This window comes from Pangasianodon hypophthalmus, chromosome 21 (assembly GCF_027358585.1).
Source record: "Pangasianodon hypophthalmus isolate fPanHyp1 chromosome 21, fPanHyp1.pri, whole genome shotgun sequence".
In the NCBI taxonomy this organism is placed as follows: Eukaryota; Metazoa; Chordata; class Actinopteri; order Siluriformes; family Pangasiidae; genus Pangasianodon; species Pangasianodon hypophthalmus.
In genome coordinates this window covers 19,378,770-19,391,760 of record NC_069730.1, presented here as the reverse complement: position 1 = coordinate 19,391,760, position 12,991 = coordinate 19,378,770, and the positions used below count along the sequence as shown (strand labels likewise).

Here is a 12,991-nt window from a genome sequence, read left to right as displayed (position 1 = left end):
GCATATCACTTCTAATCAAAAGGAAGTTCTGTAGGATCCGAGGATCCGAGGCTTAGCCTGTCCGCACAAACCCAGCAGTAAGTGCTACGAGCCCTCGACGCCATCATGATGAATGTGGCAATCTCACAGCCCTTTGCCTTGTCCCGCTCATTTGTTACGAGCTGACGTGCTCGCTGCTTTCTGCTCCGTCGTTGCCAGTGGGGACTGCCGGCTAAGTAGGATCATAACTTTTTTAGCAGACTCGGCCGAAGAGAGGCTGCCAGTCAACGCAACAAAGTTGGTTCTTGTTGTTTGGTTTGGATTTGGATTTTTTTTTCCTACTCAGTGTCATGAAGGCTCGTTCTTCATGAGGTAAACAAACAATAGTAGCCAGTTACATCTTTCAGTTGACACCTAAAGTTCCTCGTAACAGGTAATGGACAAAAATACATCAAAATGTATCTTGATGCAACACTTGCAATGATAACATCTTAGCATTATGGTTGTTGTTAGCTAGCACTAACATCAGGTATCCTTCAGAAGCGAACATCATTTATCAGTCATTTAGTAAAGTTGTGTGTAAACGTTTTCGTAATTTGGTCGTCAAATCAAACTAAAAGGTACCACCTAAACTAAAAGTTTAAACCAAACTAAAAGTTACAAAAGGTTTGCTGATATTCTTCGTACTCATGTGCATATGTTGATAAATGCAAATCATCCATAAATTGCCGAGCACACTTACTGTACCTTTAGCCACACCCAAACTTCATAAAAGGCGAAGCTCACAGAGAGCTGAAAATGGCAAAATAGTGACTGCTGGTGAAAGAGTGCCTCCTAAATACAGCGTGTACTAAATCTTCCAATAATGCAGCTCAGCCACTGCAGTGCATCGTCTGCCATAGATCCACATTTCCTGCTTTTATAGGGTGCCATTACTTTTGTCCTAATTCAACAGCTAGCCATATTTGTTTTAATTTATGCTTACTTTCAAGTCATTAATATGAAATGACAAAATGTTCGTTAAATCGGTGTTAAATTATATATAAATAAGTGATTTAAACGTGACAGAGAAATCCGTATATAAAATCGCAGTAACTCATCAACAATCATACGATTTGAACCCAATCAGTCATGGTTCACATTAGTGAGACTCTTTCTACGTAAGTTTACACTTAAACTCAGGAGCGAAACCTAGGATACAAACTTTATTTTCATGAACAGCAAATTTCTTGTTTAGATGCTCCTACGAACACTTCATGAGTAAAATCGTTCATATGCAGTTTGATAAATGAGGCCAATGATCGTATGAAATAAATTCAACTCAATTCAAATTCAATTCAAGATCAACGTAGAGACTCAAACTCACAATCTTCTGGTTATTAGCACGTAGCTACACCTCTGTTCCACATTTGTCTTATTGAATATGTTGGATTGATTTGATGTTTGTGTCTCATGTTATAGATAAAAGGTGTGAAGGTTATGCGTACTAATGGAACAAACTCAGTTTTGCTCGGTACTTTCACTGTTCACCAACACGGGTATGAATCATGCCATGGTACGACAGCAAAATTTGTCACTTTTTCTCCAGCAGATCAATGATAATTACCTCCCTGACACGCGTACGGTTATTACTTTACAGGATCAAGGACGGAGGGGAGGAAGGCCTGGCGGCGTTTAGGCAGTGCCTAATCGATACATGCTGAAATATGGCTGCTCAGAAGCCCCGGGCCTGGCCTCAGCAGCTCAACGAGCCATTACACACTCCGCTCTCCGTGGCTTAGCACTGGATCTGCTCCTTATATCCAGCTCAGAGTCTGCCTGTTCCCTCAGAGAACCTCACACGGTTCTGCGAGAGCTAGACTAGCATAGCTTTTAGGCCTCACCATGGCTGTGGAATGATTCAGAACGAGTTCTGGTGGAAAATTAAGTTTAAAAAGTTCAACACGCGTACTGTTGAAGTAAACACGATGCACAAACTGATGTTCCATACAGAGCTGGAACTCTGCAGAATCCCCGAGTGGCCTGATGCCAGGCTGCTTAATCTTCTTTATTTCTTTATTTCTTTTTTTTTTCATTTGTAGTCTGTTGTGTGTTACATCTGCCAACCATGTGCTTTTAAATTCCTGATATGAGATCTGATACATGAAAACATAACCCTGTAAAACAGTTCTTATTTTTCTAAATTAAACATTTAATTGATCCCAGTGGGTAAAAAAAAAATTGTATTTTGATGTAGTGTAAAAAAAACAAGTAGTTTTGTTTATTTTACACTTAAAGCCTGCAGTATCAAATTTGACACACATTATTTTAATAGCATTCTACAAATTATATATTTTTTCAGTTTTTCGAATCTATAATATGCTAGCCTTATTATGTAAACACATACACACACATACACACAAAGCTCATAATACTGATTTTAATCCTACTGTGAATTTCTCAAATTGAGCAATCTTTTGGTGGAATATCAACATGCATCTATTGCATCCAGGCAGCCATTTTTATGACACGCATAATGTTGTTATATTTCAGTGAAGACCTACTAGAAGGTGCCAAACACGTGCTAACGGGTATAAGACACGTTATAGGCAACCTCAGTTGCATAGATAATGAAATGAAAGGCCTCCAAAAAACAGAGCTTCGTAAACTTTTTTTTTTTTTTTTACTTCCCACACATTAGTCACTGATGCTTCTTAAAATATTATAAATAATATAATAGATGAGGTGATTTGTGAAGCTTAATTAGTGGAACAAGCGTTCTTTATGTAAGGAATAAAACACTCCACGTTGTGCTGTTAAAGTAAAATAGTCAACAGTAGTGTGGTGTGATGAAGGAGAGTTCCAGTTACCGCCCCGAAATTCCTATACCAGCACGTCCCCGAGTGTTTTATTCCTCTTATACCACAGCAATTTGCTAATGTTAAAATTTTAAATGGATTAAATAACTATACATTATGCTTTTTTTATCATAGTTACATTTACTGTTGTGAAAAGTCTGAAACAAGTTCGTTCCTGTTCTCACTTACGTTAGAGCAGCTATGATCAGTTGTTCTCTCACCAGCCTCTCTTTTTTTCTCTCTCTTGAAGTTAATAAGACAAAGCTTGTTGTTTTTTTTGTTTTTTTTACCAAGAAACCAAGTGTAAACTCCAATGTCCTGAAAACTAGGTTACAGTTTTACCTCTGACTGTTAGAAAGCGCTGACACTGGAGACTCCTTCCATAAATGTTAAATAAACGTCTCCCTACAGAAAACGTCACCAAATCAACAATTACACACGTTTTCTTTAATCCGTTTTTAAAGTGAAGCGTGTGCCGTACGAGTCCCAGTGAATGAGCTGTTACTATGGAAACGATAACATATCAGAACAAGTGCATTAACATAAACCTGTGATTTGGAGCTGAACTTTTGAAAATTAATCACCTTTTCACCAATTATCTTGATAATACTATAACACAACTTTTTCTTTCTCAGTAAGATTGGACAAGAAGAAGAAGAAGAAGAACAACAACAACAACAACAACGTGGTTTTGGACTTCTGACATGGTTTATGAAAAGTGTTCAACATTCAGGAAATTGAAGGACGGGAAAAGAAAAAAATAGTTCTGCCATGGTGCAGGTAAGTCTCTGGATTTTATTTTTTAGACTCTTTCAGGCACAATCCTTATTCTACGGTGGAAAGTCTCTTTATTAAACGACCTGTCTGCCTGTGTTGGGCGCGTGTCCCTGGTGGCTGAGCGTGCTAAATTCCATCATTAAAACCCATTACTGAGCTATCAAAACCCCCCGTAATTCGAGCTAATGACCTCATTTCCCTAAGTGTCACCCATGTCAGTCAGCTTGTTCTGGCAAGCTTTCAGCGTCTCTTCAGCGTCTCTTACGGGACGTCCCCCCTCCTCCTCCTTGAAAAAAAAGAGAGGTGTGGGGGTGAAATCAGTGGGGAAAAGTGACAAGGCTCGGTGGTTTGGGACATGTGAGCACGTGTGGCAGTTCTCATATCCCTATTGACCTCCACTTCTAATAGTCAAACCAGGGGCAGGGTTTGATGCGAAGCAGGACAAATGAGAGGAGAGGGTGAAAAAAAATGGCTGCTTTTTTTTTTTTTTTTTTTTTTTTTAAATGCCTGTTCCAAATCTCCTTCAAAAAAAAAAGACTCAAAAAAAGAAATGACACAAAATGAGCTAAAGAGAGGATCTGAGACCCATCACGTCCCCTCTGTAATCTTCATCCCTCTCTTCTTCTTGCGCTTTCCTTTCCTTTATACGTACACCCCCCTCCACCCCCTCTTCAAAAATCAGGCCTTCAAATGGAAAAAGGGGCCCTTAGGCCAAGCAAAGGGCCACTGTTCCCGTTTTTTTTTTCCCGACTGGATAATTGACTCCCTTCGCCGGGTAATTCATCGCTTGCATATGCTGCCTAATACATCAGCGGACGAAAAAAAAAAGCTGCCAACGTCCCAACCTTGTCCTGCAACCCCACCACCACTACCACCACCACCACCACCGCCCCACACACACACACACACACACACACACACAACACACACCGAACCCCCCTCGATAAAGAGCCAGGAGCCTGGAAGTGAATTGGAGAGGGAAAGGAAGTGGCAGGAAAAAAATGAGATGATAGATGGGCTGCATTGTGGCATTATGAATGAATTATGCTGGCCAAATACCTTGAGCAGTGCAGTCTGTCAGCCAGTATCTATACTAATCTAGGAGGAAATATGACTCTCTCCATATTAAAGAGTGTGGCACGGAACAAATCAGCCACTTAATTGAGCAATTGGTCCATTAAGGAGACATATTTTAGCTGGCATCCTTTAGCACTTGGCACATTTGTCAGCTGTCGCATGAATAGACCTCTCAAAGCATCACTGGAGTGTATTAACCTACTGTTCATCACACAACTTTCACAAGTGTTTGACATAGATTTATGTTAAACTCTCAGTTCACTCTCTGTGTTTTATATTGTTGTGTTTATCACAGTGAAGATTAAAAAAAAAAATCTGTATTAGAGATATCCAAAACACGAAACAGCCAAAATGCAAGCAACTGTAAGTGTTTGTAAAATTATTAAATAAAGTGTTATTTATCAGTGTTTGTAAAATTTTAATAACAGAAATTAAAGCTGAATGCTGTAACATGCTATCCCATTGATATATTAATAATAATAATAATAATAATAATAATATCTCTCAATTAGATATAGGCCTACAGTACATTTATAGCCTGATATGGTTTTATAAAATAGAACATAGCACAAATATTAAATATTTAATCTGTATCTACACTGAAACAAACCATGCACTTAATTTACTTCTAACATTATTTCCATGTTAATTAAAATAAATAGTGCATTAACACAAAAATTAAGTCAACTAAAAGACAAAATTGATTTGAGTTCATGATCGATATCTTATTCATGTAGAAATTATGTAGAAATGATGTACACATATACATTCACTGTATATATTTAAAAGCTAGGTTAAATATATACTGTATTTATATGATGATTTAAGTAATAATTATGCAATATTAATAATTTAATCATTTATAATTGTATGTAAGGCTGGATTATATTTTTATATCAGCAGACAGCTCTTCCAGAATGATTTTAATATCAATAATTTAACATTAAACTTTATGTTAATGGTCTTTTCAGCACTGAGAAGAAAAATGTTAGAATTGTTGTTTTTGTTTCTGTATTTTTTTTTTTTTAGAAGAAAACTGAAAGGTTAAACAAGCTGCATTTGCAGTACAACTCAAGTTTAATCATAGAAAGAAGTTTAATCACATCACTATCTGTGTAGTCTATTCATATCACTGTTTATATGCAAATAGAAAAAAATTATCTTCAGTTCTTCAAAAGTTCATAATTAATAGCTTTTTTTTGAGCATTTAGCAAGTTCTCTGTGAGTTCACACGTGTTCCTTGTTCCAGAAATAATCTCTTCAGGATGAATTCAGATGCAAATTTCTTTACAGTTGTATTTCATGAAGCTCTGTCGCCCCCTGGTGTCTGGATACAAAAATGCAGTTGTTGTTGTTGTTGTTTGTTTGTTTTTTTCCTCTTTTACAATAAATATATGATCCAAAGAGACAAAACTCATAAGAAAATATTGATTATTGATAATAGGGGGGAAACTATTAAAATAATACAACAATAAAACAGAAGTACAAAGATGACTTGCATAAAAACAGAGCAAACAAGATGATCATTCTGAAAAGCAGACACGAGTCTTTCCTGTGCAGAATAGTCTCTTGCACCTTGTAGAACTTCATAATCATAAACAATAGCATTTTTTAAAAAATACAATATCATATCAAACTCTGTTTCCATTAAGGATTTTCTTTCTAGAGCTTGTTTTTATTAGTTGCTGATCTCCATCGTGTGTTTCATGGTCGCTTGGCCTCTTTTTGTTTTGTACATTTGTGTTTGTTTTGTACTTTTTTTTTTTTGCTTCTTATCTGCCTTGCTGTCTGAATTGGTTGTTTTGTGGGAAATTATTATTTATGATATTTTAGTACTGAAAAGAGCCAGTAAATATATGATAAGCTAGATCAGACTCCTTTTTTTAACATATTAAATGTGTTTGCCATTTCTAAATTCACCAGTTTCCTTAGTCATGAGTGCTCAGAGACTACAGATGAAATTTAGCTCTGTAGCTAATTCTGGGGAAGTCATGAACTGTCCATTGGCCCTGCTGAATAAACTAATCAGTCAGTCAATCAATCAGTCAGTCATTCTTATTCTCTGATGCAGTAAACCCTAAATATAAACACTTATTTGCATGTACCTGTGTGATGTTTGAATATCACTGAAAAAGATTTGCATTAATTTGAAAGAAAAAACATATTCTTTACAGTGTAATAGACGTTATCACTGATATCTCCACAGATATGTGCTTACAGTAACTGCGTAAACCCAGGGTCCACTGTGATGGATGCTTTTTTTTTTTTTTTAATCCTGTGCCTTAAGCTTTTTTTTTTTTTTTTTTTGAAATTCAAAAGCATGAATTTAAACCCTAAATTTTATTTGGGTGTCATCATATATGTGCAGCTACACGTAAAAATATGCAAAAAGATATTGTGAAAGGTCTTCTGACTGTTTATGTTTCTGCAGCCCAACAAATCAGCACCAGAATCTCTAAACACACTGCAGATATTTCACTATAAGCATATTTAATGTGTTTCAGGGTCGAGTTTAATTTTAAGATGGCGACTACTGGGGATTACTTCAGGGGGAAGTTGACGAGGGTGTGGTGTCGAGGTACTGGAACAGGGCCAGTGTTTTTGCAGTAATCTCCTCAGGCCGTTTATTGCTTTTCAGTTCACTACACAATGATCAGCTGATTCACAATGATCTTAGGAAAATTGCCAATGGATTGAGGGGATTATTGTAAGGGGAACTTTTTTTTTCCCCACAGGGGATAAACAATATAACGTGTAATATTAGGATAGTGTGCTGTTGCTAAAGCTATTGCAGACATGGTTCTGAAAATAAAATAAATTCTGTAAATAAGAACTATTATTAACTCTTATATTCTATAGAGCATAGCATATTAAATTTATCACTTGTAAATGAATAAATAAATTAACAAAATAAACACTATTGCTATTAACACTACTAATGATCATGTAAATATATACAGTTATCTATTTATACATTTATAATTTCTATACAAGTCTATATGAAGTCTATAGATAGAAGTCTTCATTCAGAAGTCTATAGATGTGATATTATATTGTTAATATTGTTTGACAGATAGTTTCACCAAAAAACAAAAAGCATTGTGTTTTGTTATTATTATTATTATTATTATTATTATTTTAATTATATGCTAATCTTTTGTTATTTTCTCACAGGAGTGAACATTAGAACATTAATGTTATTTCCACATTGATGCTGAAGGATAAAAGAGTTTGTGTGCACTTGAAATAATATTCGAACAATTTCCCTTTGTGTGCATGTCCACTCTAAAGGTTTGTGAGATTTGGCCTCATGGTGTCACTCTTTTACAGAAACAGACTAAAGAACTTCCTGAAGGGAAATTGCATCTTACAAAACATGATGAAGTCATCCAAATCTGTTCAATCATGTGACTTCTGGAAAGACAAGCTGGAAATACACAAGCTGTGCATAGGCCTAGTGGGGTCAGAAAGCATGCAAACAAAATTTTAATGCATTTTAATGCTTTTTTAATTTAAATTTAATATTAAAGGCCCTATACCACACCTATGAACGCAGTATATAGCTTATTATTTCAAGATACAAGTTATTTTGTTGAAATTACAGGCTGTTATGTCAAAAATGTAATAATATTTTGAAATTAAAAGTTGTTGCGTCATAATAATGAGATATTAAGTTGAAATAGTGACATAGCACATCAGTTCATTACAACTTGCACTTCAGGGCTTCTGTGCCCTTCAAATGCATGTATTAATGTGGTATTTATTTGTTTATTTATTTGTTTCTTTAACAAAAAAAAACCTTATCTATGCATATAGTCCTAAACCTCCACTTCAGAAGCCTTGAAGCACAAATTGTGACATAAAGCTTGAAGTGCTATTTTGAGATTTTGACTTAATAACTAATGGTTTCAAGATAGGAAATAGCAACAAAAGAACCTGAAATAAGAAGTTGTTAATTATATGCTAAAATTATTAGATATTAAGTGGAAATGTCGGGGTTTTTTTGCAGTTCAGGGCGTCTGTGCTCTCCAGAGTCTTTAAAAGCATGTTTGTTTGTTTGTTTGTTTGTTTGTTTAAGATATGCATTTTTATTTTAAATGTGCTAAACTTCCAGGTGTGGTCTTTATAATGAGTGCATGAATTTAAATTAAGGTTATGTTTACAAATGACAAAAATATCACCAAAAATTATACTAAAATGTACCAGATTAGAGAAAAATGTTCATGAATGCATTAAAAGTTGATGTAATGTGATCTGAGAATTAATACATATCAATATAATTTATATCTTTTTCAGAAATCAGTGGTCATATCACACAAATAAACTTCAGACATGTCAGGGCAAAGATTTTCACCTTCAAGAAACCACCTGTCGTCACTGACTGGATACAGACCCCGCCTCTTAATGTAAATCAAACCAATCAGACGCCTTTATTTGCTGCTCCGTGCAGCGATTGGCTTTCAGGAGCACGGTTTGCCCAAACAAATTAGCATACGTCCAATCAGCTTTCGCGCGAGCTCCTCATAGCTCCTCACCAATAAAAAACGTCTGCCTAGTGACTTCTTGCGCAACAGCCAATCGAGTCGAAGAGTTTGTTCTTTCTAATTAGAATACGACCAATCAGAAATGATATGCTAATTTTGGAGCGTGAGTCCGGCTTGACTTACCCGGCGACAGTGAGAACGCAGTCAGAACGACTTGAACCTCTGTGTGGAATAAAGCTGCGTGTGTAACAAAATTCATTATTTCAATCCGTACTGGATTTCTTGACAAGCAACATGACCTTTGAAGAGCTGAACGGAGATTATACTTCTGTCGAAAGGTACGTTTTTTGGGGTTTATTATTACTTTTCTCTGAGAAGGCGCGTGCACAGTGATATTAGGTGAATGAATAGCAGTGTGTGCATTTGTAGCTAATTTACGTGTTTTTTTTACGTAGATAACATCCGTATTAGTCACATATATTAAGCTTATGAGTGCTAAATATGTGCATAAGCGAATATGGTGCTAAAATGTTCGTCAGTAAAACTTGCTGAAAAGCCGTTAGCGCAGCCGGGCGGCTCGTGACAGCTGCTGGGTCACGTGACTTAGCGCGAGTGAGTGCGCGTGCACGGGCTTTCAGGGCAATGCACATTTTAATTAATTAATTAATCTATTTATTGCAAGGTATTATAATTTTTTTTGCGAATAAATTTTGTTTTTCGGAAGTCTTGTCGTTTTTTATTTGCATTTGCGTTATTATAAAATGTAATTAATCATGCAAAAGTGCAGCAAAGTCTATATTTTATATATATAATATATATATGTATGTATGTCCACTCTGTAACCAACTTCCTAACAAGTTCCTCTCTTTTTCATGCTTCAGGATGGATTCGGTCTCTAAAGCCCTTGAGGAAGTCCTCGCTTCTGCTTTGCTCCAAGGCTGGGTTACAGTCGGAGTTTATGAATCTGCAAAAGCACTGAATGTGTAAGTAAATTATTTGCACTACAATCCTAAAACCCTTTCTCATCGAACAACAACAACACCACGCAACATCGCCGCACGGGTCTAACACCTACGTCTTTTTCAATTTTCAGAGACCCGGATAACGTCGTGCTTTGCATCCTGGCCACCGACGACGAGGACGTGAAGGACGTCGCCTTGCAGATCCACTTCACTCTCATCCAGGCCTTCTGCTGCGAGAATGACATCAACATCCTCCGCGTGAACAACACCAGGCGCCTCGCCAAGATCTTGGGAGCACCGGGGAAGCAAGGAGGCGAGCAAATGGACCTGCATTGCATCCTAGTCACCGTACGTATCCACAGGATCCAGCATTAAAATGCAAAACATAACGAGATAGCGGTGCACAGATCATCCTGGAGTGAAACTTTGTTCCGCTTGCACTAAAATGTAAATTAGTCACTAATTAAATGAAACACGTGGATGATGCGTGTAAGCGGAAGAGAGCTTTCCAGCTCAACTTGCTTAAACATGCCTGGCAGTTACTCACCCTTGACCTGCTTTCTAGCTCTCATGTAAATAATCATCTCCAACAGCCGTGGAGACTCGGCTACAGATCCTAATTTGCATTTATTACCTTAAAAGGAACATTTAAAACATTTAAACATTTAAAAGTAGAAACATTGAGACATTAGAAGATAAGATCAACTTTACCAATCCCGAAGGAAATTTTTTATTCCAGCTTACTCAGGACGATACAATTGTAAAAATAGAAATATGAGAAATAAAAATAAAAATATGAAGCTAATCAGCTTAGGATTTATTTTTGAAGTCGGATATATTACATTTATAACATTTCTAAATCACAACGTAAAGCTAGTCGGCTTTAACTGTTAGCTTAATACTGTTTTTAGCTAAGTTTTTTTTTTTTTGTAATATTTGCTTAAAACACAACACTACACGTATCGCGTTTAACAAGACGTGAACGTCGGAGACTCGTAATTACTGTAATCCTCATGTAACTCGCTATTACAGTAACCCGCTAAAATTAGCTACAGTATTTATATACATATTACTACGTATAGAAATGTTACAGCAGATCCGTGTTTCTGCACAAAGTAGCTTGGGATAGCTGATACGATGATACGATTTATCAGTAACGTGATAAATTATATTTGTGAGTATCACAGTTCTCGATCTTAAATAATAAATAAATAAATAATTGTCTTCTAAATAGATTAATTTCATATCATAATTGTTTGCTGTTTGCGCATTTTGAATAGGAGCTCCGAATTTTAACATCGTACGCAGTTACGAATTGAATGAACCAATCGACATACGAGTCTCGAAGGCTAATACTTAAGCTACAAGCTACTCATCGTTTTTTAAAAAAAATAATCTAAACTACCATCAAACTACCCTTTTATAAAAGTAGCTAGCTACACTACAAGCTACTAAGATGGCGTAACCGATATATTTTTGCTTTTCCGCCGAATGGAAATACATTTCACATCTTCTACAAGCGACGTTAGAAGAGAATATATCGAAAATGTAACGTATGGCGACTTTTTCTTTTTTTTTTTTTTTTTGGCTTTACCATCGCCCTTTCCCAGAAATACGTCTTATTCTGATTAGTTAACGTTTACTACGTTAAAATTTATTTCCTATCATAATCGTTTGCCTTTTTTTAAAAAATATTGTAGCATCGTTTTTCCTCTTTGAGCTCTCAACAAAATCAAACGTCATGATCTTTAATCAAACATCGTTATCTTTAATTGTTATGATAATAACCAAAGAAACAAAATGCTAACAAGGCTAACTCTGTCTTTCTTTTTTCCCCCTTTAGAACCCACGTGCGTCTTCGTGGAAGAACCAGGCGATGTGGAAAGTTAATCGCTTCTGCCACGAGAGCCGCTGCATGGACCAGTGGGTCCCCGTCATCAACCTTCCCGAACGATGAGACAATTAAACCGGACGAAAGAAAAACCTTTAAAAAAAAAAAAACGACAACAATAACAAAATGTTATAAAACTCCTGAGCGCTGCCTCCTGAGTACAGCGGATCTTGGAACTCGAGCTCGGCCTGCTCTCGAGGAGGAGGAGGAGGAGGAGGAGTGTTTTTCTCCAGCAAGCCCTGTCAAGATGACTCAGCGGGTTTTTATTTTTGCTTTCAGGAACGTTGCTTTCAGAGAAAGGGAGGACGCTGAGCTGGAGGCGGAAAAAAAAACAAATCATGAACAGTCTGTGCTGAGCAGTGAAGCTCGCACGCAAAGGATTTCTTTCTAGGAAGTGTGGATTCAGGACGAGGCCGCTGGAGCCGCTACGCTGTTCAGTTTCTCAGAAATCTCAAAGTTTATGTGTTATTTACGGTTTTCTATGATTATTATTATTATTATTATTATTAATATTATTGTGAAAACTATTTTTTTTTTTTTTTTTTTGGGAAAAAAAAGAGATGGATTCAAACTTTTCCACTTTTCTGTACAAGTTTTTTTTTTTTTTTTTTGCGTAAGTTAATCACTCATTTCCTAGACTTTAAATTAAATTATTTCATATTATTCACTGTAAAAAGTATTTATGCTAATTCCTTTTTATACTACCAACAGACCTGTGATTGGTTTCAGATGTATTTTGTGATGCAATAAAATATATTTTGAAAAGAAAAAAAAATGGTGTTGATGCAGATTTTGTGTAATTTTCAGAAGTTTGTTCGTGGACATCGAATTTGTGCTTCATTTTTCCGAGGGCATTTGCCCCGAATACTGACGTAAATAAAAAAAAAAGTATTATTAAAACTTTTAAAATATATTAACATGTATTTGAATAGTAAGTAATCGAAACGACAGCTGATATAAGTTGATCGTTTCATATTATTCTCT

The 12,991-nt window shown here is 36.1% G+C and overlaps 1 protein-coding gene and 1 long non-coding RNA gene across 2 annotated transcripts in view; both read left to right on the top strand.

Annotated features, from left to right (window-relative positions):
• Positions 1-8,197, top strand: part of LOC117599938 (uncharacterized) — a 42,060-nt gene extending 33,863 nt beyond the window's left edge. The window contains exons 2-3 of the long non-coding RNA XR_008300690.1: positions 3,456-3,596; positions 8,001-8,197. This is a non-coding gene — a long non-coding RNA (uncharacterized LOC117599938). The remainder of the gene's footprint in view (positions 1-3,455; positions 3,597-8,000) is intronic.
• Positions 8,198-9,335: 1,138 nt separating this feature from the next.
• On the top strand, positions 9,336-12,782 carry gadd45aa (growth arrest and DNA-damage-inducible, alpha, a). Its single transcript, XM_026946127.3, has 4 exons — positions 9,336-9,492; positions 10,036-10,137; positions 10,248-10,464; positions 11,960-12,782. Exons 1-4 carry the CDS (start codon positions 9,449-9,451, stop codon positions 12,071-12,073), a joined length of 477 nt encoding a protein of 158 aa, XP_026801928.1. The 5' UTR covers positions 9,336-9,448; the 3' UTR covers positions 12,074-12,782.
• The last annotated feature ends 209 nt before the right edge of the window (positions 12,783-12,991 follow it).